Source organism: Podarcis bocagei (assembly GCF_964188305.1).
Source record: "Podarcis bocagei genome assembly, chromosome: 16".
NCBI classification, from domain to species: Eukaryota; Metazoa; Chordata; class Lepidosauria; order Squamata; family Lacertidae; genus Podarcis; species Podarcis bocagei.
The window spans coordinates 35567597-35592267 of NC_138142.1; the positions used below are offsets into that span (position 1 = coordinate 35567597).

At 49.4% G+C, this 24671-nt stretch overlaps 1 protein-coding gene across 10 annotated transcripts in view; it reads right to left on the reverse strand.

Annotated features, from left to right (window-relative positions):
* UBAP2L (ubiquitin associated protein 2 like) overlaps positions 1–24671 on the reverse strand; it is a 50301-nt gene that overhangs the window by 21370 nt on the left and 4260 nt on the right. For 5 of the 10 annotated variants that reach the window (XM_081173488.1, XM_081173491.1, XM_081173487.1 and 2 more), the window contains exons 2-17: positions 20263–20386; positions 18871–18948; positions 18503–18613; positions 16787–16955; positions 15822–15917; positions 14633–14678; positions 14343–14455; positions 12446–12520; positions 9986–10038; positions 9798–9883; positions 7320–7491; positions 6923–7166; positions 4258–4535; positions 2828–3000; positions 1333–1522; positions 675–729 (exon numbers count right to left, since the gene is read on the reverse strand). In XM_081173488.1, the coding sequence (XP_081029614.1) occupies positions 675–729; positions 1333–1522; positions 2828–3000; positions 4258–4535; positions 6923–7166; positions 7320–7491; positions 9798–9883; positions 9986–10038; positions 12446–12520; positions 14343–14455; positions 14633–14678; positions 15822–15917; positions 16787–16955; positions 18503–18613; positions 18871–18948; positions 20263–20346 (2023 nt within the window). In that variant the 5' untranslated portion in view covers positions 20347–20386. The remainder of the gene's footprint in view (positions 1–674; positions 730–1332; positions 1523–2827; positions 3001–4257; positions 4536–6922; positions 7167–7319; positions 7492–9797; positions 9884–9985; positions 10039–12445; positions 12521–14342; positions 14456–14632; positions 14679–15821; positions 15918–16786; positions 16956–18502; positions 18614–18870; positions 18949–20262; positions 20387–24671) is intronic. The other 5 variants (XM_081173494.1, XM_081173493.1, XM_081173492.1 and 2 more) reach the window with 2 other exon arrangements.

Below are 24671 nucleotides of genomic sequence, written 5' to 3' on the forward strand. Positions count from 1 at the left end.
GGGAAACCGTGCATCGCAAGACGAAAAAACCGCAAGACGAAGAGAATTGCGGAACGAATTAATTTCGTCTTGCGAGGCACCACTGTACAATACACAACGACTGTTTTCTAATTTATGATAATTTAGAATTTTAATGGGTTTTCATGTAATGCTTGATACTTCCAGCTGATGAAGGTGAATACATCGAAACAGGGCCCTGTCCTGGTTTCTGATCCATAACTGACTTCTCCTCAGTGATTGAAACTAAGACCTTCAGCTCGAGTCTGACTATGAACTAACATGAACATATCTCTACTCATAAACTCTGATCTCCAATTCTGTAACGAATTATTGTGTTATACATATGAGTTTGTAATCCTTATCAGAATACATACTTGGGAATGGATTAGTTTTTGTTACAATTGAGTGCTGATTTGCGAGTAGGGACTACTCCCACTACTGAAACTTATATTGGCCAGCGTTCTTGGCGTGCTTTTTTCAAGATACAATACACGTCAAGTCCAGCCCAGCGCCCTGTTCTCAAAGGCGCCAACCAGATGTCTGCTAGGGGGCGCCTGCAAGCGGGAGCAGAGTGTGCCACAGGTTCGCCAACGCTGCTTGCTGCACAAATTCTTTGCGAGCTCAGCTCGTTTCTCCCCCCCCCCCAACCGCAGGCATGCTGGGGAGGCACTGACCTTCGGCTGTCTGCGTGGTCTGCAGCTGCGTGGGCGGCACCGAGCTGAAGCCGTTCTGAGAAGAGAAAGAGAGAGGGAAAGAGAAGTCAGCTGCCGTTGATACAGAAACACACGTTAGGTGCACAGATCAAGCATCGCCCCAACCCCAGCCAAGTACCCTGCTCTCAAACACCTCCCTATTTTAAAAGACTCGGATCCGTTAAATGTTTCTAGTAGCCATGCTCATCATAGACAGCGGTCAAGCTATGAATTACTTGATGCTTTGAATGTGAGACCCAAAGGCATCCACTATTCCCCATATTCTTTCTAGGCCAGGGGTGGGGAAGCTGCAGCCATCCAGATGTTGCTTGGACTACAACTCCCATCATCCTTGACTGTCAATCCTGATGGGAGTTGTAGCCCCAGCAATGTCTTCTTCCCCTGAAGAAGAGCCCTGATGGATCTAACCCCTTCTAGTCCAGCATCCTCTTGCCATCAGCCAGATGCCTCTGAGAAGACAGAAAATGGGAGATTTTCACGTTCTGTGAAGGTTTTATCCTAATCCAAAAGAGACCCCCTCTGGTGACAGAGTTTTCCACAGGCTGCCATGCTGATCATCATCGCTGTTGTGTTGTTAATAAGGCCCCATCTTAACAGAGCACTCGGGGACAGAGCTTACCTTGGCCTGGGTCAAGTCTTTTTGGGGCGAGGAGGAAATGGAGTTTGGGTACCGCCGGGTCTGAGTGGATCTCTGCTCGTACAGTGGTCCCTGAGCGCTGTTCTGGGAGGTATATGTTGCTGTAGGCATGGTGCCGCTCTGGTAACCCGGCTCCTGGCTCTTATTGGACGAAATCGTGGACAGAGACTCGCTGCAGGTGAAGAAGGGTCAGGAGATTTCAGCACGCAAACTGCCAATGGGCTCCTGCCAGTGGCTTGCAAGAGGCGGCTTCCACCAACTAAGCCTCCTAGAGCATGGGTCGGCAAACGAAGACCCAGGGCCCGGATCCAGCCCCATTACCTTCTTGATCCAGCCTGCAGACGGTCTGGGAGTCGCCGCATGGATCGGTGTGGGGATTCTGATCGTTCAGGCTGTGCCATTCCCCTCCCACACGCAACCGCCGCGGCGACTCCTCCCTCCCTCCTCCTGGCTTCTCCCCGCCCTGCCTAGAGGAGGAAGAGGGCTGGGCTTTGTTGAGCTGTTGGCTGAGTGCCATTTTAAGCAGCCCCTCTCCAGAGCCAGCCCTTTCACGCTGCTCATCGTCCCTCCGGCCCTGCCGCTCGCAAGGCACAGATAAGTAGCCACTGGGGCTCGTCTGGTGCTGTGGAGAAGGGAGGGGGGAGTCGGTGGGGGGATTTCCCCCCCTTCAAAATATAGTCTGGCCGCCCACAAGGTCTGAGGGACAGTGGACTGGCCCCCTGTAGAAAAAGGTTGCTGACCCCTGTACCAGAGCAAAACATACACAAGGAGGCTTAGTTTGGTCAGAATTGAGTCCACACTTCCAGAGTTAACACTAAACACATCACTCCTGGAAAAAGAGCCACCATAGATGCTAGAGGGCCATGAAAATTTGTGTCCTGGGTTTTTTAGATTTATCTACCCATGTACTAGGGACGCGGGTGGCGCTGTGGTCTAAACTACTGAGCCTAGGGCTTGCCGATCAGAAGGTCGGCGGTTTGAATCCCTGTGACGGGGTGAGCTCCCGTTGCTCGGCCCTGCTCCTGCCCACCTAAGCAGTTCAAAAGCACGTCAAAGTGCAAGTAGATAAATAGGTACCACTCCGGCAGGAAGGTAAACAGAGTTTCCGTGCGCTGCTCTGGTTCGCCAGAAATGGCTTAGTCATGCTGGCCACATGACCCGGAAGCTGTCCACAGACAAACACCAGCTCCATTGGCCTACAGAGCAAGCTGAGCGTGCAACCCCAGAGTTGTCTGCGACTGGACTTTACCTTTACCTTTCACCCATGTACTATCTGAAACCAAAGGGGCTCATTGGTTGCCGGATGTGAAATTTACGAGCACTATTTTCATCTCTCTTACCCCACTAAAGGGGTCTTTTTGCAGCCCAACCTAGAGACGCCACTGAGGGTTGTTCCTGGGACCTTCTGCTTGCCAAGCTGTCTCCCACTTAAGCTAAGACCCTTCCCCCAAATACAATGTCAACAGGCTCGTCTCACCTTGCAGTACTCGTGTACAGGCTGCTCGGAGGCTGGCTGACGGAGGTGCTTGTCGCGGGGGCAGGCTCGTACTCCGAGAGGACAGGCTCCGAACCGAACTGCAACGCACCGAACTGCAAGTTGAGCCCCGAGATATCCGCAGAGCCGGGCATCTCCACTGCCAGAGCGGGAATCTGAGGAAGGAGAGGTGGTCTGATGAGCTGCCGACATGCAACCTGAAAGTGGAGTTCCCGCTCTCAAACTGGCAAACCCTGAAGAGCGGAGGCTGCCAAGGCTTTCCACTTCCTTCTGTGGCAGAGGGTGTGCCTGGGTTTCAACGTCGCCTTTAGAGGCTCAGGGTTGTTGCATTTTTTAAATTATCACCATCATCATTTAATTGCTAAAAGTGTGCCACGCTTCCAAGCTGCAACAACAAAAAACTAGTTTTAAAAGTAACAGGGTGTACAAAGAACTAAAAGCAACGAACGGCTGTATTATTAGCGTTCTACTTAGTAGTACAGTATATTAAGGAACCCCCCCCCCCGTTTTCCCATGGATATATTAGGGTTTTGATTCAATTGCATCCTCCTAATCTAATCATATTGAGCCGCGGGGATAGGGTGATATTCAAATTTAATCAATAGAATAACAAATAATCTAATGATTTTTACCACTGCCCATTTTTCTCGTTCCTTTCAAAGGCTGCAGATGGTGAATTTCCCCCACCCCCGTCAGACACGAGGTCTTGAACAACAGAATCACGGAGCTGGAAGGGACCCCAAGGGTCATCTAGTCCAACCCCCTGCAACGTAGGAAACTTAAGATTAACTTAAGATGCAGATGCTGGGGGCTGAATCGGAGACCTTGTGCACACGAAGCAGCTGCTCTACAACTGAGATTCCACCTTTGCCCAATACAATATATTTGAGTCATCATCATCATAATTATCATTTATTTATACCCAACCCACCTGGCTGGGTTTCCCCAGCCACTCTGGGCGGCTCCCAACAGAATATTAAAAACATGATGAAACATCAAACATTAAAAACAAAACAGGGCTGCCTTCAGATGTCTTCTAAGATAGTTGCTTATCTCCTTGACATCTGATGGGAGGACGTTCCATGGGGGGGGGGGGACACTACTGAGAAGGCCCTCTGCCTGGTTCCTAGTACCCTCACTTCTCGCAGGGAGGGAACCAGCAAAAGGCCCTCGGCGCTGGACCTGTGTCTGGGCAGAATGCTATGGGGTGGAGACACTCCTTCAGGTACACTGGGATGAGGCCATCTACAGATTCAGACCACTGGGTCCACCCAGCTCATTAGACTAGCCTCTGACACTCCACTCCTGAGCTACGGGCCCCTTCCCGCTCACCTGCCAAGTTCACTGGGCCCTTTGGGGGGCTGCCTCAAGCCTAAGCCCCGCGCCGTGCAGGATGGGAAATTCCTGCGTACCTTTGATGTCAAGGACGCTTTCTTCTTCTGCTGCTTCATCTTCTGCTGGGCTGGCTGGGGGCTGGAGGACTGGTTGTCCGAGGAGCCCGGAGACATCTGGGAGACGGGGTTGGTTTTGCTGGCCAGGGGGGACGACGGAGGCGGCGGGGCCGTGACGGACGCTGTCACCACAGGCTGCTTGTCCTGCAGGAACACTTCCATCATGGCGGAGGTGGGCGGGAAGGCCTGGCGCTTGGCAAACGGGCTGTGCACAGCGGATTCCGATGGGTTCTTCAAATCTGCGTGCCGGAGACGGAAGGAGGATGGTCAAGCCCAGGACAGGAAACTCCTGGTTCCTCCTCCTTACAAAGCACCTGTGTATTAACCTATGACCTTTGCCACACCCACATGAACCTCTGGCTGCACCTGTTATTAGCATGTGGCCCCCAGATGGTTCCCTATGAGGCCATGCAGCCCCCAGGCTGAAAAGTTCCCCCAACCCTGGTTTTAGACACAGCAGGATTTGGAATAAAAACCTTGTTTGTTTGATCACCACAGGCAGGCAGTCAGCTACCACAGATGCAGGACTGAATTTGCTGATGATGCCAAGATTTGCTATAGCATACGCTGTCCCCCCTTTATAGCTATGAGGGAGCCAGAAAGGGTCTACTGGTATGCAGCTCACACTAAGGCAGGAGGAATGCGCAGATTTAAATCAGGATTTAAAAATCAGTGAGAAAATAAAGCTCTCCGTCAAGTAGTACAAATCTGACCACTAAACCCATGTTGATTTAGGGTATTACTTTTACCAGGAATACTTGTTTTTATTCAAAAAAATGGCTTTAAAAAAAAACTAATTTCATAGCATACTTTAGCAGGCATTTCGAGGTAGTTTTTATGGTGAATTTTAACTGATCTTATACTTGGTGTGGTTTTTCTTTTTAATGTTTACATACACCCATTAGAAATTCTGAATTATTACGTAATTGTACAGATACCCGAAATAATGTTACAGAATCTGTTGCTAAATGAAGAATTGTCTATGGGCTGTTTGCTGTATGCAACACTAATCCTATTCAAAGCAGACCCACTGCATAATAATGGAGATATTGGTCTCTTCTGCGTATGATTTTAGTTGGCAGCAATCCTAGGTTTGTAGGGAAGCGTGCAAATACTCAATTTTCAATAATGTTTTTATTTTCAAGGTACAGAAGCTAAATTTTGAGAAAACAATTGTTACAACAGTAAACAACAGATAATTTGTCCTGATGAAATTACAATTTTTTTCATGCCAGGTACAAAGTTTCATTTGATAGTCTAAGAGATCACACTGCATTTCCCCCATGAGTACTAGGTAGATTCCTGCCACAGTCTGAACAATTTATGTATTCAACAAACAGTTGCCATCTGTTATAAAAGGAATGTGGATTGTGTCTGCCCTTTGTCGCTCTCACCTGGCATGTTAGTTTCTCAGCCAATGCTGACTCTGTCAAACCAAGAATCCATGTTCAACCCAACACTGGTTTTCCAACACCTGGCTATCTCCATATGGGCCGCAGTCAACAGAAAGGCTAAGAGGTGATTCTTTAGGATAATCATCAGCAGATGGGATCCTAAGCCCAACCAGTGCTAGCGCAGGAGACATTTCAATTGTTTTGTTGTAGAGCTTCCTCAGTTTACACTAGAATATGGCAACCTATTGTACACAAAAATGCCGTGGGCAATGGGACCTAGATGTGCAAACACCAAATGAAAAATGGAATGGCTTTCTGGTCTGGGAGACCGCTGAAATCAGTTTCTGCAAAAATATTCTTTTAAAATATTTTTTAAATCTTTTTTTTTTAAATTCCACCCTGGTCTCTAAGCTCAGTTCAAAGGCTCTGACAAACCGTACCACCAGAGGTGCGGGGCCAGAGTGTCTTAGTGGTTAGGAGCGCCAGACTAGGACCTGGGAAAGACAAGGGTTCAAATCCCCGCTCAACCATTAAACTTGCTGGCTGGGACCTTGCGCCAGTCACTGCCTCTCGGCCTCACCAACCTCACAGAGTTGTTGTGGGGATTAAATGGGCCGGGGGGGGGGGGGACAGCGTGCAACTCCTTGGAGGTAAAAGAAAGATGGGATATAACCAAAGCATTGCTTAGATCCCCTAATCCCTTCCAGTGGTTTAAGACCCGTGGGCGCTGCCTGGCTTTTTAAAAAAGAAAAGAAAAAAGAAAGAAAGATGGGATATAAATGCAAAATAAGTAAGTGTTCTTCACAGATTCAATTCTGGCTGCTAGAGTGGCCGGATACGGAGGTAGGTATACAGTGCTACCTTGAACGTAATCCGTTCCGGGAGTCTGTTCGACTCCCAAAACCGTTCGAAAACCAAGGTGCGGCTTCCGATTGGCTGCAGGAGCTTCATGCGCTCATGCGGAAGCCGCGTCGGACGTTCTGAAAAATGTCCGCAAACTGGAAGACTTACTTCTGGGTTTGCAGTGTTCGGGACCTGATTTGTTCGACAACTAAGCTGTTCGAGAACCAAGGTACCACTGTACTGAGAAGCAGTTATTAACTCAACAAAAGATCCTCAAGCAGATTAAAGAATTTGGGGGCATTCAGTGTAGCCCTGCCAGGGCTGTAACAGTGAACTGTGCATTCCAACACTCTCCCCCTCCAGCCTTCAGCTGCCCCCTTCCACCTTACCGTACTGCACGAGAGACGAGGAGTGGCTGGTGGTGCCGCTGTCCCAGGACGTGGCCGCGCTGCTGCTCCCGGATGGCTGAGGATGCTGAGCTGCCAGCTGAGCCAACGCCTGGGCCGTCTTGAACTGCTCCAGGAACTGCGAGCCGGTGGTGGTGGTGGCGGCAGCGGAGGCGGAGACTGCGGTGCCTCCGCCTCCGCTTTTGGCCTCGCCAACGTCGCTGAACCCCTTCCCCAGCATGCCAACCTGAAACGGCAGGAAGGGAAGGTGAAGCAGGCGCATGGCGGCTTTGGCTGGGCAAAACAACACAGCAGCCCCAGATGGGGACCAAGAGGCTGAACTCTTCTAAATACAACACGTGGACGACCGCAAGGTTCAGAGGCTCGTCCTTTTCCTTACCATGCCGTGGTGCGGGAAGGTGTTCCCCGAACTGGGCTGGGATATAGGAGCCTGCTTGGAATTGCTGAACACCAGCGGCTGGCTGAGGGCAGGTGCCTGCGAGGAATCCAGGTTGGGCGACTCGTTCTCCAGAGAAGAAGGGGTCTTTCCTAGCAGCACAGCAAGGTCAATTCTAGGAAGGAGGCAGAAGCGTCACCGTGAGCAAGGGGTTGGGTGAGTGGCCTGGCCAGCCCACCACTGTTCCTGCACCAAAAGGGATGCCCCATGCCAGGGCTAAAGCTAACAAAATGAATTTCAATAGGATCAAATGTCAGGTTCTGAACTTGGGGGAGGGACCAGCTGCATAAATGTTAAGATGGGGGACACACCTGGGTTTCCAGTAGCACATGCGAAAAGGGTCTAGGGATCTTAGTAGACCACAAACTGAGCATGAGTTAACAGCAGCAAAATAAGCCAATGCTATTCTGGGGTGCATCAACAAAAGTACAGTGGCCCGTTCGCAACATGAAAAGAACACAACCCGCAGCAGTGCGTCTGCGCATGCGCAGATTGCGACTCGCCGCTTCTGCGCATGCATGTGATGTCATTTTGCGCATCTACGCAAGTGGCGAAACCCGGAAGTAACCCTTTCGGGTACTTCCGGGTCGCCACGGGATGTAACCTGAAAGAACGTAACATGAAGCAGACATAACACGAGGTATGACTGTATAGTGTGCAAATCCAGGAGGGTAGTAGTACTGCTCTATTCTGCCCTGGTCAGACCACACCTGGGGTTCTGTGTTCAGTTATGGGCACCACAGTTTAAGAAGGATGCTGACATGCCGGAACGTGTGCAGAGGAGGGCAATCGAGATGACGAAGGGCCTGGAAACCAAGCCTTATGAGGAACAGTTGAAGGAACTAGGTATGCCTGGAAAAGAGGAGACTGGGAGGAGATACGATAGCTATCTCTTTAAAAATCTCAAGGGCTGTCACATGCAGGACGGAGCAACCTTGTTTTCTCCTGCTCCGGAGGGTATGACCTGAAGCAATGGATTCAAGTTGCAAGAAAGGAGATTCCAACTAAACATCGGGAAGAACTTTCCGACGGTAAGAACTGATCGACAGTGGAATGGGCTCTCTCTCTCGGGAGATGGTGGAGTCTCCTTCCTTGGAGGTTTTTAGCAGAAGTTGGATGGCCACCTGTCACATATGATCTAGCTGAGATCCCTGCATTGAAGGGGGTTGGACTAGATGACCCTCAGGGTCCCTCCCAACTCTACAATTCTTTGATCTGCTTGTGCACAGAATTACTGTGCAGTGCAGAATCAGGCAGGGTTGGTAGAGGATCTTGGGCATACCAGCAGGCTGCTGAGGTGGCTGGATGCATCTGATGCCGCCTGCGCCAACATGGATGTTTTGGATTACATTTCCCAGCAGCCCGTGTTAACCCAGCCATTGGCGGAGGCTACTTTAGTCTCCGATCTGGCATCCACGGTGAAATTGCTCGTGTTCAGTTTATGCTACAGTATGGTCTTGGGAAGCAAACGCACACAGAAACCAGGGCACGAAAGACCTTACACCTCAGGGTGCTTTTTCAGGCAGAGGGAAGCCCCTTCTGGGGGCCACAGAGGCAAATGTGGACAGAACAAGGAATGTGAATTTTCCCTCTGTGCAGCAGCCTAGTTTTTACACATTGCCCCCCCCCCACTTTCTATCCTCCATCCTGGGAAGCAAAAAAAGCTTTATCAGAGCTCAAGGACACATTCCAGCCAGACAAAAAACTCCCAAGAAGAGCGCAAAGGAGGACTGTTGGTGAGGAATGTGCCTCTGGATGTTGTGCAATCTGGGGGGGTGGGGTGGAAGAGTCCCAAGGGCCAGATGGAGAGGACTCAAGAACTGCATTGGTAGGAGCCAGAGCAACAATTGGTAGGAGTCAGCTTGGGGGACGGGAGCAAGAAAACCCAGAACAGTACATGGGGCGGTGAGAGAAGCAGTAAGATTGTTCTATCTGGCAAGCAGAACTGCTTCCGTTGATGGAAGGATTGTAATAGCACGCCTCTGAATTCTTCCCAGGGTGGCCTGACACAGCCCTGCCTGACCTCTGGTCATACAGTGGTACCTCGGGTTACATACGCTTCAGGTTAGAGACTCCACTAACCCAGAAATAGTACCTCGGGTTAAGAACTTTGCTTCAGTATGAGAACAGAAATTGTGCTCTGGTGGCACGGCAGCAGCAAGAGGCCCCATTAGCTAAAGTGGTGCTTCAGGTTAAGAGCAGTTTCAGGTTAAGAACGGACCTCTGGAACGAATTAAGTACTTAACCTGAGGTACCACTGTACCAGCAACATCTGGAGGACTACAGGCCTGTCCGCCACATCCTGGCTAGGGCAATGGTTGTTTGCTTTCTTCCCCTGCTCTCTCCCCCCAGCCCCGCCACCAAAAAGAAACTCATTTCTAAACTGAAACCCAGCTACTGTGGCAGGCGCAAATGGACCACCTCTGTCCAGCCGTGATGGTCACATTTTCCGCAGGCAGAGGCACAGAGGAGACGTTGGAGGCAGTGAAGATCTTGGTCTCCGAAAGCTGGGGAAGGAAAGGAGAGGCAGGAAGTTAGGGTGATCCCAAGTTAGAGAAGGCAAAGCGCACACAGAAAGGGATGCTATGCAAGAGCTGGGGTGTACCTACATCTTCATTCCAGTCCTCGGTCCCCCATTCCTCCGTCGCCGTCCTCCACGCACCTGGCAAAGAACAAAACAGGGAGGGGGTTTGGTACAAGCGGATCCTGGGTGCTTCCCGGGGAAAGGGGGTGATTTTCAAGAAGCATTGCAAGCAGCTAAGCAGGTTGGTGCCCCTCGCCCAGACAGACACAAGCTTGGGGTGGGGGGAGAAAATATGGGCACACCATGCAAGCTCCCCCACCCACTGAACCCCAAAGCAAAGAGGCTGGACCCTGGAATCACTGTGGGGAAAAGAGATGTCTTCCTTGACCCCGTCCTGAAACTCTCTTCCCTTAGGAACAAACGGTGATGGACAGCCCTACTGATATTCTACATGCTCCTGTCCAGTTCCACTGCTCTCTTGCAATCAAACGTGGCATCTCTCTACCCTGCCCATTCCTCCTCCTGCCACTACCCTCCCCAAAGTCCTGCAAAAGCCCAATTTCCCCAGAAAATCGCCGCCACTGGGTTAGGATCCGTACAAAATGGTCAAGTCAACGGAAGGTTCTGTTTCTGCACACATGTGTGTTCTTACAGATTTATAAACTGCTTAATTACAACAGTGTCTAAGCAGTGTATAAATAACTCAATACTACACGATGCTCGTGCGTCCTGCAAGAGACTGGCTCGGATGTCTCCCCCCCTGCAAAAATCTGCTTTCAGCCCTATGAAAACAAAGGCAGGTCTTTTACCATCTCAAAGAGGCAGGTTGGGTAAATGGTTAAGAAAAAGCTGAATCAAGCCAAGATACATTTCTTTCCCATGTTTTAAGGTTACGTTTACTAAATAAAAAAGCCCCCTGCCCCCCCATGCTGCTGTTCAGGTCACTTCCCTGTTCCTTGAAATCTTCATTTATTGACCATGGGCATTTAAAAACATGCATACACTCTGCTGGCTCCTGAAGGTGTGTTTTGTTTTTTCAAAAACCCACATAGCGCCATTAGCCAAAAGCGCAAGGGAAAAGATATGAAGACTTGAAACTGGGGGGAAAAGAAAACTCTGCAAGGCACTACAGCTGGGAGTTGGACCAGGGGACTTGAAGTACACCCACCCACACCCACGCTTCTCAGGCATTTAGTCGAGAGACCTTGGAGCAGTCCCACACTTTCTCTCTCTCAGTCTAATCCAGGTGCGTAACCCCCAGGGCCTCCCAACTCCCATCAGCTCCAGCCAGCAAGGCCAAGGGCCAGAGATGATGCAAGCTGGGAGTCCTGCCACTCACGTCCCCCCACCTCCCCAATCTGCTCTGGGGTTTCTTCCAACTCCCCCCCCCCCCAAAAAAAAGTAGAACAAGGTGGCGTGCCAGGAGAAATTCCGCTGGGCCAGCTTGAGCGGTTTTACTCACACAAGACCTTCGCTAGATTCAACACCCTGTCAGCATTCGCCAAATCTGCAGAAGTCTGCACATACTTGGTCCCTGGATGGCTAGCAAACCCAACTTGTGTAGCAGGACTGCTTCCTCTTCATAGTCCATTCCCCCCCCCCTCTGCACCCGCAAGTCAGGCTATCGGTGAGTTTTTTAGAAGTTGCAGAAGGGGATTAACTCAGGATCTCTTCATGGTCAAGTGATCCCTAACCTGTCTTCAGTGATCCCAAGTCTGCGCTCTTGCTTACGAACATAAGAAATGGCCTCACAGGATCAGACCAAGGCCTTGCCCAACCTTCTCTGAAAGAAATCTCAGCCGCCTGCCAACAACTGGCCAGCGATCCACCAGGAGATTGTAAGAACCCACCAGTGTTAACTACCCACCAGTTGGAACTGCAAACGAACCATCTGTAGATCTTGAGGAAGGCGTTGCAGCAGAAACTGCCTCATCATTGGCTCCCCAGAAGGCCAATTAGATGGAACCTCTGTGTTTAGAGGCAGTGTACCTGTGGATGCCAGATACTGGGGGACTGTCACCTTCAGTCCCACTTGTGAGAGCCCAACAGAGGCACCTAGCTGGTCCCCCCCCCCCAGAAAAAACCCAGAAATATAGATGGACTCCTTGGTCTGAACTGACAAGGCCATTCTGAGCTTATGTCCCAAGGAAACTTGGCCTTCGAATCAAGATGCAAGAGCTTTAAAGAGCCAGGAGAGGGGAACCACAACAGGGGCAGCCACAGCCGATGGAGGGTGCAATCAAAACAGCCAGGAAAGCAAACTCATCTCCCCACCCGCCCCAAACACAGAAAAACACAACACATGGAAGCCCAAAGCCCGCCTCCCCTTAAAAACACAGAGGTGTGGGGGAAGGCGGGGTGGGGTGGGGTGTCAGTGTTAGTAAAAGCACAGGCAAGAACGTACACATATTCATTAAATGAAACCAAACGAAGATGGAAAGAGATGGAGGAGGGCAGGGGTTGTGGAGTGGGAGGAACGAGACAATGACATATCCACAGATATATTCCAACTTATAAATAAAGAGATCCCGGGCAATTAGTGCACCTGGATTTCTCGTACCAGGAGCAGTGTCAAATTTTCGGGGATAATTTGACCCCTCACCCCTAATGTAATCAACTCCTGAAAAGAAACAGAAAAAAAGAAAGAAAGAAAAAGAACGGGGTAAAAACAGTGAAAACGGTTTTGTATTCTAAGAAATGAGAAAAGCGAGGCGATTCTGCCGCTGCTGCTGCCGCCACCCCCTTCCCCACCCCAAGACTACTCTGCCGCCCACCATACCTGTGGATATTGTTAAAATTAAAAAAATATACTTAATACTACAAACTAATCATGGGAGTATGAAATGAGGAGTGCGTTCTGTAGACACTGTGGACAAGTAAACCCTCCTTGGGGGCCAATGAAAAGGGTCGTCCCCTTCCAGCGACAACTTTTAACAGTCCCCCTTTCTTAGCTCAGGACACACAAAGAACGGCGGGATCTACTTCCAAGAGAAAAGTTAAGACACTGCAGTTCTCTCCCCGCTTCTACATTTCTACTGCACATCCAGGTAAGGGAACCTTCCCTCAAAAACCTCAAGTGGTCTTTTTGTCCAAGCAGAAAGACATTGTTGTCTTCTTCTATGGAGGAAGGCCAGAGCTCAGAGGCAAGATCCAAGGTTCAATCCCCAAGGGCATTTCCAGGTAGCACTGGCAGAAAGGCCCCCCTCTGCCTGAAACCCTGGGAGGGGGGTGCCTGCCGGTCAGTGTAGACAGTACTGAGCTAGATGGACCAGGATTTCCCAAACTTGGGTCTCCCTACTGTTTTGGGACTACAATTCCCATCATCCCTGACCACTGATCCTGCTAGCTAGGGATGATGGGAGTCCAAAAACAGCTGGAGACCCAAGTTTGGGAAGCTGTGGTCTAAGCCATTAGAAGGCAGCTTCCTGCATTTAAAACTTTAGTTCCCTAAAGTTATGCTGTCGCCGAAAGAGATGGAAAGGGTGTGCAATGGAGTGGTGGGTGGAGATTATTTCTCTTCCCTCTCAAAAGCTTTGGGAAACCTTCGTTAAAATCATAGGCTGGCGGACCCAACTCACCCCTGCCCAGTGGAGGTTAACCACCACACCCTAAAGACCAGGAGTAGCTGATGGGATGCATTCAGATGATGCTGAGACTCCCAGCTCCCACCAGCCCCAGCCAGTGTGGCTAAAGCTCAGGGAAGATGGGAGCTGGGAGTCCAGAGGCTTGCAGGGTACCTGCACTAGGACTTGCCAGGTACACCCTCAAACTCCAATGCAACTTTCCCCACAGGTTTTGCAATCGAAAATACGAAAACGGATCTGAAGCGCTTAACGTGGATTGTAACCGCAACCCAAAGCAGTTTTAAACAGAAATAAAACCAGCCTTTTTTTCTTTACAGCATCAAGCACAAGTAAAATGGCTGGGTTTAAGGGCAAGGGCATGATGGGGCAACTGGATAGGCATTAAGTGGCTCTGGGTGGCAGAATTGGGCGACTTCAATCACACAGGAGCATGGCAGGTCATGTGCTGGGAATGGTGGTTCTCTCCCCACACCCCCAGTCTCCATTTATAACAGTGTTTTTCAAACTTGGGTCCCCAGCTGTTTTTGGGCTAGTCCCCATCATCCCTGACCACTGGTCCTGCTAGCTAGGGATGATGGGAGTTGGGCTCCCAGCTGTTATTGGACTACAGCTTTGAGCTGTGTTGACATAAAGGGATCTCTGGGGAAGGTGTCTACCTGCAACACCCAGAGTGCTGTTGCCAACCAGCCTAGACAATACTGGGATGGCTGGACCAACAAGCTGACTTGATAAAATGCAACCCTTTATGTTGAAGAAAGGCAAGCTGTATTGAAGGGGACCCACTTGTTGGCCTTTTTACTGACAGGTGCTGAACTCTGGCCCCAAACTGCGGCAGCAGAAAGCGCCCAGGTCACTTACTCGTGCCGTCGTCCGGCTCAAAGCTCCCGGTGTTGTTCCATGTATTGCTGTTACTGTTCCCGTAGCCTTCTTCCGTGCTCGTGGGCTCGGCATAGTCCGCGGGGTTGAAAGTTCTGGAAGACAGGGTGGGTGAGGAAAGGGGAATTGAGCGTACATCTCAGCTTTGACCCTTTAGTCTCTTCCCTCCCCCTATCCAGGCCACAGATGTGTGTCATCTGGTCACAGATAAACTCTCTAGCTCTGCCCACCCCACCCAAGAATAGAGTTAAGACAAAGGCTGCGAAGCTTACCCCATGCCTTGGGCTGAAAACCTTCCTCCCCGCCTTCCAGATCCACCTGCAACAAAAAAAACAGGCAGCTTTAAAACCTTACTGAACCCGGGATGCACCTCTAGGTAAACTAAACCAGATTTTAAAGTGTCTTCTATCTTCACCCATCTCTTATTTCCCCCACCAATTTCACTCCTTTGAACCAAGGATGGGACTACAACTTCCATCATGCATCGCTGATATTGGTCGGGGATGATGTAAGTCAGCCCCCCAACAACTTGGGGGGGGCAGAGACAGAGGGCCCCAGCCTTGCTTTAAAGCAAAACAAAAATGAGCCTACTGATACAACCACCCACCTTGTAGGTACCAAATTGAGACAGAGAGCTGGACTAGTGCCAGAGTTCAAATCCACAACGAAGGTGGGAGAACGTGGGATATTCTAGATGTGGAGAACCTGCGACCCTCCAGTTATTGGGCTCCCAACTCTGACCATCTGCAGCAGGCATGGTTGAGGGCCAGGGTTGAGGGGCACTGTGGCCCCCAGAAGGTTCCCTATGTGGGAATGAAACTTCCAGGCTGAAAAAGCTTCCCCTGCCTGCTTTCAGGTGCAGTCGGATTAGGAATCAAACACCTCGTTTGTTTGATCACCGGAGGCAGCCAGTCAGCTATCACAGCTGCAGGACTCAGCTGGCCAACGATGCCAAGACTTGCTGTAGCATACGCTGTCCCCCCTTTATGGCTATGAAGGAGCCAGAAAGGGTCTACTGGTATGCAGCCCACCGTACGGCAGGAGGGATGGATTCAAAGGCACTTTAAATCAGGATTTATTTATTCTTTGTCTGTCCTGAGTCTTCCGACGTTTGTTTGATGAGCCTGAATTCTAGTGCTAAGAGAGGAAAACCTCTCTAGATCAACTTCCTCCACACCATACTTAATTCTATACACCACTCAATCACCTGATTTTATGGTCTTACAAAAAGTGCATCTGATCCATCCTGTTCTCAAAGCCGACAAGCTAAGCAAGGGAAGCCTGAAAGTCTCACTTTCCACACTTGATTCCCAGAAACTGGTTATCAAGAGACACCCTGCCTCCGACAGTATGGGGAGAAAACAGCCACCGTGCCAAATAGCCACTGGCAGCAGTATCCTCCATGGTAATTTCCAGTCCTCTTTGTAAAAGCTATCCAGGCTGCTGAGCCGACTCTCTCACCTCTGCCTCGCCCGCGGCCTCGTCGCCCTCTCTCTGTGCCTCTTCCAGTGGGTCCGGCTGTCTTGCCACTGTCCAGTCCATTCTCCTGGCCCCGAACTGGAAGACACAAAACCACACTAGTAAGTTTCCAGTGTGTTGAGTGCATTGGGGGGGGGGGCGCAAGGCTTGAGTGCTGTGCTGAATGAATTAAGGATTCTTGGGCGAGCTGCAGAGAAGCTGGCAGAAGCTGGCTTTGCCAAGGGTCTGCCCTGCCCACCAGGTGCACCCTCTCGGAAGTTCAACCTCCTGCCAGGGGAGAGATGGGCGGTGACAACCCACACACGATCCCCTTCCTCTACTGCAGGAGAAGCAACCCACGCCACACCGTTCCAGTTTTCCTAGCCCTGCCCTGCAATAGGCTCGTGTCTAAATTTTACAGACTCAGCGTCCTCAATTTCCCTTGAGGGTCTTTAGAACGAACCATCTGCTTTTAAAGAAATGGAGATACATGGTCTTTAGATGAAAATAAAATACAATCCATAGGTTGCAAAACAGATGTTGTAAAGGGGGTTGGGTGGTCTTTTTTGTTGTTTTAAAGAAGATACAAACACCCAAGCAAAACACATCTTCACAGTTGGCTTGTGAAATGGCATTTGTATAAAACAGGCCTCAATTTTAAAAAACAAAAAGCCCTAAGGATCCCAATTACCCAAAACACCAGGATGTTTGAAACATTTTGTTGACACCCAAGCAGAGCTAACTATTAAAAAATAAAGGAAGTTTGGAGCAGGAATTCAAAATGTGACTGTTATTTTTCAAGCTCCGTGCACGGCAATGCCAGGTACAACAGGGAAGACAGGGAAGCCATAACTGCCCCCATGCTGCACATCTCTAGCCGTGAGGTTTTAACTATCTGCTACCTTTCCTCTCATCTCGTTGCCCCACCCCACACCGGCAGCTATTCCACACAAAGTCGTGACTCGTACACTCTCTTCCGCGGCTCGTCCCTCGGCCCCTTCTTGGCAATCCACCTCGTCGCCGGCTGAAGTCCCGCTCCCTCTCTCGGTTCTCTTTGCTTTCTTCGCTGGGTTCCGTCTGCCCGCTGTCTTTCTGTCCTGAAACCCCCTTCTTCTTCCCAACCATCTCCCAGGAGTGCTGCGAAGGGAGAGGCAAGATTTATTCCCACTCTCCACGCACATAACACACGTTCAATTTCACAGATGCATGCAAGAAACATTCTACAGGTTTCATTGAAGTTGGTGACTGTCATTTTATTTAAAAAAAATATTCCTTTACAAAAAATATTATTTTTCAAACAGGAAAGATGCATATACTTGTGCTGACCACTATAAAACAGTGTACCGGGTGTGTTCGTACATTTTAGATTAGTTGCAAAGATGGTATTGTAGAACCATTGTAGAACCGGTTGTTGCTTTTAAAAGTTTATAAAGTTTTATTTGGGAAAATAAAAATTTCATTGGAAAAAAGAAAGAAAAACCTGCTAGATATCGACTAGAGTTAAAATTCCAGTTCAGTTCTGGACATTTTTTGAGGGGGAGGTGGGGGCAGAAAGCATAATTGCATCAACCAGGTTTCATTTTTTCACATTTCTAAAATGAGAATTCATAGAAGGAATCAACACTGGAGTGAAGGCAGCAGAATATTTTGCCAACTAGAAGCAGTATGCAGAGGGGGCCGTGAATGTCAGGAGAGGAGAACCGCAAGATTTGGGCCTGGGCAGATGAACAGGTGAGTCATCCTCAGGCTTCTCAGGTTGGGGGTAGGAAACCTGTTTCTTCCCAAGGGCTGCATTTCCGCCTGGGGAACCTTCCAAGGGCCACATGCCAGGGTTAGGCAAAAGTGGGTGCGTAATAAATGTACAAACACCCCCCCTCTGTCACCCATACAGATGAGAGGCATTATCAGAGCTCAAGGACACATTCCAGCCACCCACAAATGCTTGGGATGCCAAGCAGGGCTAGGGAGCGGTGTGGCCTGGGAAGTGTTCCAAGGGCTAAGCCATGGGTAGGCAAACTAAGGCCCGGGGGCCGGATCCGGCCCAATCGCCTTCTAAATCCAGCCCGCGGACAGTCCAGGACTCAGTGTGTTTTTACATAAGTAGAATGTGCTTTTATTTAAAATGCATCTCTGGGTTATTTGTGGGGCATAGGAATTTGTTGACTCCCCCTCCCCCCCAAAAAAAAATATTCCGGCCCCCCACAAGGTCTGAGGGACAGTGGACTGGCCCCCTGCTGAAAACGTTTGCTGACCCCTGGGCTAAGCTGAGAGGCCTGGAGTGGGGCATGAAGCCCCTTCGGCTGCTGTTCTCCGTGCCTGCCTTAGACCCACAACTTAACTTTAATTTAAACCGCAGAATCCTACACAGATTTCATAGTGCCCCGTGACCTGACTTTTCAACACCTGCCCTCTGCAGATCTGCCTCACTCTGTCAGCTTTTCTCCTGGGTCTCTCTCTCTCTTTTCAAACTCCCATCAGCTGCAGCCAACACAGCCAGTCATGAGGGATGATGGGAATTGTAGTCTAGCACAGATAGTAGGCTGTGAACTGCCTCATCTTCTGAGACATGGGGTCTATACATGGGCTGCCCTTCTCCCCTCCCCAATGCCCAACAGAGAATAAAAAAGGCCTTTGCAACCCGCAACGCCACTCTGCTAGCCGAGCCTGCAAAGCCACAGATTTACCGTGTCCGGGTTGCCTTCCAACAGCACGTTGATGGCTCTGTTGACGTCCCCATTGCAGTCGTGCAAGGCGATGACACACTCATCCTGGTTCTTGCCTGTGATGTCGATCAGCTGCCGAGGGAGAAGCAACAAAGGATAAGGCCACCTGTCAACTCGGCTGGGACCTGTCACCAGTCACGGGACTTCAAACCCCTGAACCTGAGTGCCTCCCTCAAGCTATCCAAAGCAGCCATGAGTGTGTCCTTCGTGTTCCTCTCTCCCAGGAGACATCAAAGACAGCTGGTAGGGCAAGGAGTTAAAAGGCACACTCTCCTTGGAGAAAGAGTCTTCCCCTCTCCTCATATCCTCCAGCATCCCCAAAAACTTACTTGTTTCACTTTCTCCTCAAAGTCAGCATCGTTGTGGTCGGATATCATCTGTGCAAGTCGGATTTGCTCTGCAGTGGCCTGTGGAGACAGGGGCCGGAGGTGGAAGTGTTAGAATGAAACAGGGCAGAAAGACAACAAGTTAGCCCTGTAATTGGGACGTCTGGCCGGGGGCAGGGAAGCTGCCTGAGTAAAGAATGAGCTTGACACTGCCGTTCGCTCTGCCCTCAGATCTGAATTGGGTACTTCCAAGGCCAGGCAGCCACAGACATCAGTGAGGGAGGAGGGCAAAGCAACAAAGCTCCCACTATGAAGTTACGAGGGAAGAGCTGCGTAAAGCCCTGCCCTACTGGCTTAGATATTAATCACCTGCTCAGAGCTGATAGGGGGGGGGGGAATTTTCTCATACAGACACAACTATATAACTACGTTATTCAGAACTGTAACTTTAAGAATTTGCACCAGAGCTTGCTTCTTCTCTCACTAACCCTTGTAAACCCAAGGAGCAGGGACTGGTTTGTGTAAACTGCTCTGCTTTTTGGCTAAGAAGCTGAGTACAAATACACTGGGACTAACACACTCGGACCAAGACTGAGAGGTTTTAGTCCTCAGTTAAGGGTGAGGATCCAAAGTGCAGTCTAAAGTAGGGATGAGATTTATTTAAATTCTCTCCCATCGTGTCTTTTCTGATCTCTGTTAAACAAGGATAAAGGCATGTTGTGGTTATCAACGTGAGAGCTCAAATTCTCTATGTTCACCTCTCTTATTAATCTGGTATTAATTTTCTATTTCTTATACATATCAATAGCACAACATGCTTCCATGGAATGCAGATTAATGGAAAAGCAGAGGTTCTGGAACAGAAAGGATAAGATATTGTCCCCTTTTACAATCTCTCTTCCCCTCTTTGAAAAAAACCCAAACGTTTGAAAACTGTAATAAAAATGAATGATAGGCAACTGGTTGGGCTTATCAATGGGGGAGGTTTCAAAAGCTTTTCACCGCCCAGGCAACCAGATGTTTTATCCAGATATCCCAACAGGTTCAGCGTCAGTGGCCGGGAAATTAGTCCTTTCACCTGCCACACGTATCAAGAAAGTTTGAACACTCTTTTCTCTTTAAAAAGGTAGAAGCGTAAGAAAGGTCTTCCCTTCTCCTTCCGATTCTTCCTGTGTTTGCCCACAAAGCCAGAACTTTGCCTCAGCTCCTAAGCATGCAAACTAAGAGCAGCCCGAAAGGGTGCGGAGGAGTTTCCCTTTGTCTCGTGGGAAAGACGTTAGGCCAGCGTGCTCTTAGTCACAACGGAAAAAAGGAAAAGGTGAGGGAGCCAAGAGGACTCCTCCCCTCCCAAAGCCAACTGGTTTCCATGGACACCCTGGCCTGCTCCGCCCTCACCTGTGGCCTCTGTTTGTGCTGTGCCTGGTTCTGCGTCTGCTCCCAGCTTCCCCGGGCTCGGTTAGTGCCCACCGATGTCATCATTTACAGTATATACAAATAACAGTATTTACAAGGTAGAACTCTGTGGAGGGGAGAGAAGAAGAAGAAAAGGTTTTTTTTAAGGAAACGAGCATCAGATGGCCCAGCCACATTTTGCCAACACATCCCCTTTTGTGATTAACACGGAAGAACCAACTCCTGATCCCTTAAGTCAGGCATGTCCAACAGGTAGATCATGATCTACCGGTAGATCACACCCAGTGGCAGATCACTGGCTCCCCCCAAAGAAGCTCAACAACTTTGACCTGAACTGCCAGATCGATGCCAGTTTTTAACTCTGTGAGTAGATCACAGCCTCTTGGGAGTTGGCCACCCCAGCCTTAAGTCAAGGGGTCAAGTATTCTTTCTCCCAGTTCTGCCCCACATCCTGGTACAAATTGCCTTCTTAAAAGCATCAGCTTGCGAGGACTCGCATGTCCCAGGCGCAGAGTCCACTCCTCAAATCCCTCAGACGCACGCCAGTTCTCAAAGGGGAGAGTTCCAAGCTTGTTCTCAGCTTTGGGTGAAAAAGCCTTTGATAAAACCCATCTCCTCAAGGAAAGTTTCCATGACCAATGGAAAGTTACAGGTTGGTGTTGCAACAAAAAAAGAAAAGAAAAAGGGAACTTTGACAAGTTGGCATCGCAGAGCAGGGCAGCGACATTCTCAGGCTGAGCTGCATCCAGCAACCCTCAGAGCTGGTAACCAGGGAGTCGTCTTCGCAAGATCAGAGGTTGAAGCAGGGTCTTTCCTCGTCCTCAGATTCTGGCCCCAAAACCACACCAGTTTTCAACAAGAATCACAGCAGTTTTCAACAAGAATGAAGCAAAGTTTTATAAAGTGGCAAGAAGAGGTCCTCATAAATCTGTGCTGCCCTGCCTAAAAACAGTGGCCCAAACACTCTGGAAATTTGCACTCTGGAAGATACATTGAACCAAGAACGCCTACGAATGCAAGGGATCAAAGAAAGCATACATTTCATAAAACCCACACCCAATAAGTTTGAGAGGAGGACCATAACTCAGAGGCACCAGCTTCAATCTCCAGGTCATGCTGGGAAAAGGCTCCCTTGCCTGAAACCCTGGAGAGCTGCTGCCTGTCAGTGTAGACACTACTGATCTGGATGAGCTAATGACCTGACTTCCTAAGTTCGTTAGTAGGCTATTATTCACAGTGGCCAATGCTGACCAAATCCGATACAAAGAAATCCAACTAAACGATGGGTTCTATTAGAAATGACAATTCCCCCCCCCCATGAGTTAACAAGACACTGTGGCCAGTGGGGGGACAGTTTTTTCATCAGTCTCCCCTTCCTTCTGTTTTTAAAAAAACATTTGGGAGAGTAAAGAGGCCCTGGTACTCCATGGGCTGAAGCATATCCAGAGTTTATACTAGGTGATTGCAGGGGAACAGAAACAACAGAACTAAATATTGATATTTTTTTCTTGCAGTAGGGATGAAGGCGAGGAAACTTTTGCAGTTCAAGTGCCACATTCCCTCACAGACAACCTTCCAGGTGCCACATTTGCAGGGCCAGAGAAAGATATGGGCAGAGTAACACATGCAACTGTTAACATTATATCAGGGACGGGGAGATGTTTTGACTCCTAGATGCTACTGAATTACAATTCCCTAACCACAGGTGTGGGGACGTGGGTGGTGCTGTGGGTTAAACCACAGAGCCTAGGACTTGCCGATCAGAAGGTCGGCGGTTCGAATCCCTGCAACGAGGTGAGCTCCCGTTGCTCGGTCCCTGCTCCTGCCAACCTAGCAGTTCGAAAGCACGTCAATAGGTACCACTCTGGCGGGAAGGTAAACTGCGTTTCCATGTGCTGCTCTGGTTTGCCAGAACATGCTTAGTCATGCTGGCCACATGACCCGGAAGCTGTATGCCGGCTCCCTTGGCCAATAAAGCAAGATGAGCGCCGTAACCCCAGAGTCGTCCACGACTGGACCTAATGGTCGGGGTCCCGTTACCTTTTTAACCACAGGTGTGCTGACTGGGACTGATAAGAACCGAAGTCTAACAACCTCTGGAGGGCCAAAGGCGTTAAGACAGTAGGCGACAGTCCAACCACACAAGAACCAGAGATCTCTACACACCGTTCTATATTCAGCTAGGCAAGAAGCATTGCCACAGTTAAATGGTACATTCCAGCCAGGGAAAAGCCCTTGAACAGGGTACAGAGCAGTGGCAGGGTCTTGGAAGAGTCCCAAGGGCCACATCCATGCAATAGGGGTACTGTGCTTCCAACAGAGATTGCGGGAGAGCAGGACAGAGAGAGAAGGAAACCATTTCTCTCACACCAATGCAAGAACAAAGTTCTATGGGGCCACCAGAAAGGAAAGCATGCTTGAAAAATAGGCTTTCTCCAACAACTGCCTACTGTTCCTTAGGGAATTCTGGCATCTACATGCAGAATGACCACGAAAACACAGCAATTATTCCCAGGTGATGGGAGTCGTGGGCAAGCGGATCACGTGGGTCTTGGGATCCTTAGCGGCGCATGCTGGGGGCAACTGAGCACAGGAGTGGCAGACAAAGTTACAAAGTGGTCTGGAACAAGGGACAAAAACTCCCATTGGTGGGTCCATGCTACCTGTACACTCTTATCTCATGTATGGACTACAGCCACAGGCAACTGAGGACCAAGCATTATGGCCTGCTTGCCCCACATGAACATTTTGTTTGCTGCTGGACACAAGACAGACTGCAGAGCACATACCGTATTTTTCGCTCTATAACATGCACCCGACCATAACACGCACGTAGCTTTTAGAGGAGGAAAATCCGTAGGCATGCCACCCGTAGGCATTCCCTCCATAACATGCACAGACATTTCCCCTTACTTTCTAGGAGGAAAAAAGTGAGTGTTATGGTGCAAAAAATACGGTACATGCTTTGCACACACAGAAGGTGCTAGATTCAGTCCCCAGCAAACAAGGTTTAAGGGTCCCAGGTAGCAGGTAGAGCCAGCCTGACCAAACTCAGATATATAAGCTAATCGCCAAATGGCAATTAAACCTAGGCTGCGGTCACCACAATGGCATGTCTAGATTTGTTATTATTATTAATTTCATTTCTATACTGTTCTAGATCTTAAAGAAAAAAAGCCAAAGCAACATTTGACAACACATTAAAACATCAAATAAAACAATCCAGATTATAACAAGTTCAATCTTCAAAGAAAATATTTCAGATCCTTTTGTAAGTGACATTTTGCTTTCCCCGTATTTATTTACCTACTTAATTTATAGAGCTGCCCCGTAGCAGAAGGACTCTAGGAAGCCAGTGTGGTGTAGTGGTTAGAGTGTTGGACTAGTACTTTGGAGATCAGGGTTCAATCCCCACTCAGCCATGAAGCTCACTGGGTGACCTTGAGTCAGTTGCAACCTCTTAACCTACCTCACAGGGCCATTGTAGGGATTAACTGAGGAGGGGGAGGTGAACCACGGACTCCTTGGAGAAAAGGGTGGGATCTAAATGCCACAAATAAGCTCTTCTGCTTACCTGATTAAGAAAACTGGAAGGGCCAGCCAGATGGAGATGTCAGTTGCTAGCCCAGCACCCAGAGACCTCCATGTGGTTGTTGCAATTGGACCGGCACCAGTCGCAAAACGCACCTGGCGCCTGGCTAATTTCTAGCACTGAGCTTGTCTGTTAGAGGAAGTCAGGCAGCAGGCAGGAAAGGCCTTAGTTAATGTATAATGCAGCTTCAAAATACTCAGATGACGTTGAGGTGGCTCTCTTCCCCTACACTCCTTTTCGGTCCCTATAAATTACAGGGCCTTCCAAGGGAAGCACTGTGGGGCTATTTATGCTCAGGTCCTGACCATAAACACCTCCCTGAGTTGGCATAAAAAGGAGCCTCAGTGCACTTCCTGTATTACAACGCCAGCAGCTTCCATCTCGTGGGTGGAATAAACTTCCTGTTTATACGTGTGTAGGCCTTCGAGTCAATGACAGAAATCTATAGTTGTCCATTGCTTCCATACAAGAAGTTTCATTCCCACACAAGTCTGGGGGCTTAGAGGGGTCTATCCAGGTGCCCTCAGTACCCACAGCTGGGAATTTGGAGAGAATCCAACTAGATTTCTCAGTCCCTACAGATCACTGCACCATCAAGAATAAGAGTTAAACAGCATAATCACACCAGACTGGACACTACGGAAACTCACTGATAAGCTGGAGAAGATTTTGCAGAGAGAGAAAAGAAACTCAGAAAGAACACAGAAAGGTCCAGATAAGTTGTGTGCAGGGGAAAGCCTGAAAATACTGATATAGAGAGCTAAAGAAAATAAAGAGAGATGAAGGATGTGATGTGATG